The sequence below is a fragment of the Alligator sinensis genome, unplaced genomic scaffold, assembly GCF_000455745.1.
Source record: "Alligator sinensis unplaced genomic scaffold, ASM45574v1 scaffold1660_1, whole genome shotgun sequence".
Classification (NCBI taxonomy): Eukaryota; Metazoa; Chordata; order Crocodylia; family Alligatoridae; genus Alligator; species Alligator sinensis.
The window spans coordinates 42,922-46,410 of record NW_005843061.1 but is presented as its reverse complement, the minus strand read 5'-3'; the positions used below and the strand labels follow the sequence as shown (position 1 = coordinate 46,410).

Genomic DNA, 3,489 nt, shown 5'->3' with positions numbered 1-3,489 from the left:
GCTGCCCGTCGCCGGGCCGCCGGGCTCTGGCCAGCGTCAGGCAGACAGGCCGAGCGATGCGCCGGGGGGAGGGGAGGGGAGGGGAGCCGGGGCCAGGGGCAGGGGTGCGCCTGGGTGTGGGGGTGGCACCTCCCCTATCTGCGCCGTGTCCTTGGGACTCTTGCCCGGTGCCCCCACCCGTCTCTGGGGCATGTGGGTGCCACGTGGCCAGGCCGGAGCTGCCCGGGGGTTTGGTCCTGCGGGGTGCTGAGCTGCTGGCAGCCGGCTCCCAGCTCTGTGGGCTGGACTGGGGGCCACAGGGCCTGTCCAGCCAGGGCCTGGCTCTGGGACGGCGGTGGGTATGATGCCAGGCAGCTCGACTTGGCCCCGGCCCTGGCATGCCAGCCCCCGTGGGTTATCGGCCTTGTTGTGCGGATGCAGATGTGCCGGGGGAAGGTGGTGGCCGTTCAACTTTGAGCGAGTGGGGAGCCCTGGCAGGTGTCCCCTGGCTGGGCTGACCCCCAGCTCCTTGCCATCACCCGTGGCTCTGATCCTGGTGTGCGTTGTCGCTGACCCAGGTAGCGTGGCCTGGGAGCTCTCCATGGCCATGAGGATGCTGGTGGCCAGGTCCCCGTGGTCTGCCTGGGCACTCATTGATGCTGGGCACACTGGGGCTGGGCACTGGCGCTTGCTGCCCTGGGGCAGGCCTGGTGCTGGGCGCTGGAGGAGGGGAGTGGGGCAGGATGGGGCTTGCAGCTGCCCCACGGCACGGCACGGCACGGCACGGCACGGCGTGGCACAGCGTGGCGTGGCACACAGGGCCCGAGCAGGGCATCCCTAAGCTAGGGGCGCCTTCCCCCAGGCATGGTGCCCCCGCGGGCTGTGAGAGCCGTGCCAGGCGCTGACACTGCAGCAGGCGCCTGCCGTGCCGTGTCCCCGGGGAGCCGCCTCTTCCGCCGCCCAGATATTTATAGCCACGAGCCGAGCAGAGCGAGCAGCCTGCCGCGGCCCGCTGCTTAACCCTTCCCTGCCTGCTGCAGCCCCCCGTCTCACTGTGGCACGGGGCGCTGGCCCCTGCAGCGGGGCTGCCCGGGGGTGTCTGGACGGGTCTGCCCTTGCAGCTAGTCCTGGCTGGGAAGGGGCCTTTCCTGGTGGGCAGCGCCAGGGTGGGGGGCATCCTGCTGCTGCCTGGGCCCGCAGCGTCTCCCCAGCTCTGGGGGGATGCGATGAGGGTCTGGTGCGGCACTCGCCCCACTCCCCCACGCTGCTCCCTGCCCCAGGCGGGATGGGCCCAGCCTGCAGGGACCGGACGGCTCCTGGCACGAGGTCCTGGTGCCGGCTGCTTGCATGCCCGCTCGCCCGCCGCCCGCCCGCCGCCTGGCTCCCGCCGCCTGGCTCCTGCTCCGACGGCGCTCGTCTGCGGGAGACGCCGCTGCCTTTTCCTGCCGCACGCGCCAAGCACCGCTCGCTGCCAGCGCCGCGGTGGGCTCTGCACACCACCCACCCGGCTCCCACATGCCTGGCACACACCTAGCACACGCCTGCAGCCCCGCTGGGGTCCCCAGAGCGCCGGGCCCCTCTCCTGGGCATGGCCAGGGGGGCTCCCAGCGTCCAGCTGTCCCAGAGGGCATCGGGCACCCGTGACCCCTGCCCTAGGCACCCTGACCCCTGCCCCACCCGGCTGGGATGTGCGAGGTGTCGCTGCCACCTGGTGGCCAGAGCCAGGAACGGCAGGTGCAGCAGGGACCCCCGTTTGGGGGGGTCCCGTCCTCGTCCCCGTGGCCCCCGGGGCCATTTGGCCTGGTGAGACGAACACCAGCCCCAGGCCGTGCTCCCCTCCTGCAGCCGGGGAGAGCCCAGGTGTGCGGGCTTTGCTCCCCGGCAGCCGTGCCCCACACCCCACCGCCCTTCACACCGCTGCAAAGGGCCCAGGTGTCCAGGCTCCCAAACCCCCTGGCTCTGTGTGAGTAGAGCCAGCAGGGTGTGGGGCGGGGGAGGCAGTGCTGCGGGTGGATGCTGGCTGGGCTCCATCCATCTGTCTGTCCGTCGGGCTCAGGTTGCAGTGCCCAGCGCGGCCCCGTACCAGGCTGAGAGCACGGGCCTGCGGATAAGGCAGGGCTGGAGGGGGGGCCCTCGGGTAGGAGAAGGCGCCGTCCTGGTATTAGGGGTGAAAGGTGTGGTGCTGGGGGCAGGGGACGATGCCTTCAGCAGGGGGTGCAGAGCCGGTGCTGGGGGCCGGATCGAGGGGATGTTGGCAGCTGCGCCCCCCACGCGGTGCCAGGGGCCTGCTCCTGCCCCAGGGCGCGGGGAGGGGGCTGCAGCTGCGGGTGTAGCGGCCGGCCCCAGGGTGGCCGTGCTTTCCCGTGGTGCAGGCTGCTGCCGGCCGCAGCCTTATTTAGGCATGAAATCCTCGCGCTCGGTGCCAAGGCCACGGCCCCTGCAGCCGGCGCCGCTCGCAGCCAAGTCAGGCCCTTGGTGAGTGAGGGGCCGCGCGGGGCCGGACACCGGGGTGCCCCAGGCTGGGCAGGGCCCTGCCGCAGGGAGGGGAGGGGGGGGCTGCTGCAGGGCCTGCGGTCGCTGGGGATGGGGATGGGGATGAGGATGGCCCCCCTTCCCCCCGCAGCTAGGATGCAGTGACAGCTGCATGAGTGCTGTGACCGGTCCTGGCCCCGGGGGCTCCTGGGAGGGACTGGTGTGCAGAGGCTGGAGGGGCCCGGACATGTGCAAGGCTGTGGGGGGATCCCTGTGCCTCCACGTGGGGCCTTCGTGCACAGCCCCCCGGCACCTTGTCCTGCTGCGAGCCCCACCTCCCATGTCCCTCTGCCCGGGTCCTTCCCTGGGGGGGGGAAGTGACGATGGAGCCGGGCATTGGCAGGACCCCCTCCCAGCGCCTGTGGGAGATGCACCCCCCCACTTCCTTCTACACACCCGGAGCTTCCCCAGCCCTATGCCCCATGCTGGGGGCCCACACGTGTACACACCCACATGCACACGTGCACTCAGACACTTGTGTACTCACACACATGCAGCGAGCAGCAGGGAGCCCGTGGGCGGGGCGGGGGCAGAGCGGGGCGGATGGCCCGGCGGGGGCTGCATGTGCCCCTTCCCCGCGGGGCCGCCGTGCCGGGTGCTGAGCCTGCCCCTGCCCACAGGCAGCTGCTTCCTGTGCCTCGTGGACGTGGTGCCGGTGAAGAACGAGGATGGGGCCGTCATCATGTTCATCCTGAACTTCGAGGCGGTGTTGGAGACGGAGCACCGTGGCTCCCCCGGCAAGGACACCAACCACTGGGTCACGCCTGCCAGCTGGCTGCCAGCCGGTGAGGGCGCCGGGGTGCAGTGCGGTCGGGGGGCGGGTGCTGCCCCGCTTCTGCCCTGGCGCTGGGGTGCACACTGGGGTCTCGGGGAGGGGGCGGGTGCTCATGTGGCCCCCTGACGTCTCCCCCGTCCCACAGGACGCAGCAAGTCGTTCCGGTTGAAGCTGCCGGCACTGCTGACACTGGCGGGCAGTCA

At 71.9% G+C, this 3,489-nt stretch overlaps 1 protein-coding gene across 1 annotated transcript in view; it reads left to right on the top strand.

Annotated features, from left to right (window-relative positions):
• Positions 1–3,058: 3,058 nt before the first annotated feature.
• Positions 3,059–3,489, top strand: part of KCNH2 (potassium voltage-gated channel subfamily H member 2) — a 17,854-nt gene continuing 17,423 nt past the window's right edge. The window contains 2 exon segments of the mRNA XM_025193518.1: positions 3,059–3,296; positions 3,432–3,485. Of these exon segments, the coding sequence (XP_025049303.1) occupies positions 3,074–3,296; positions 3,432–3,485 (277 nt within the window). The 5' untranslated portion in view covers positions 3,059–3,073.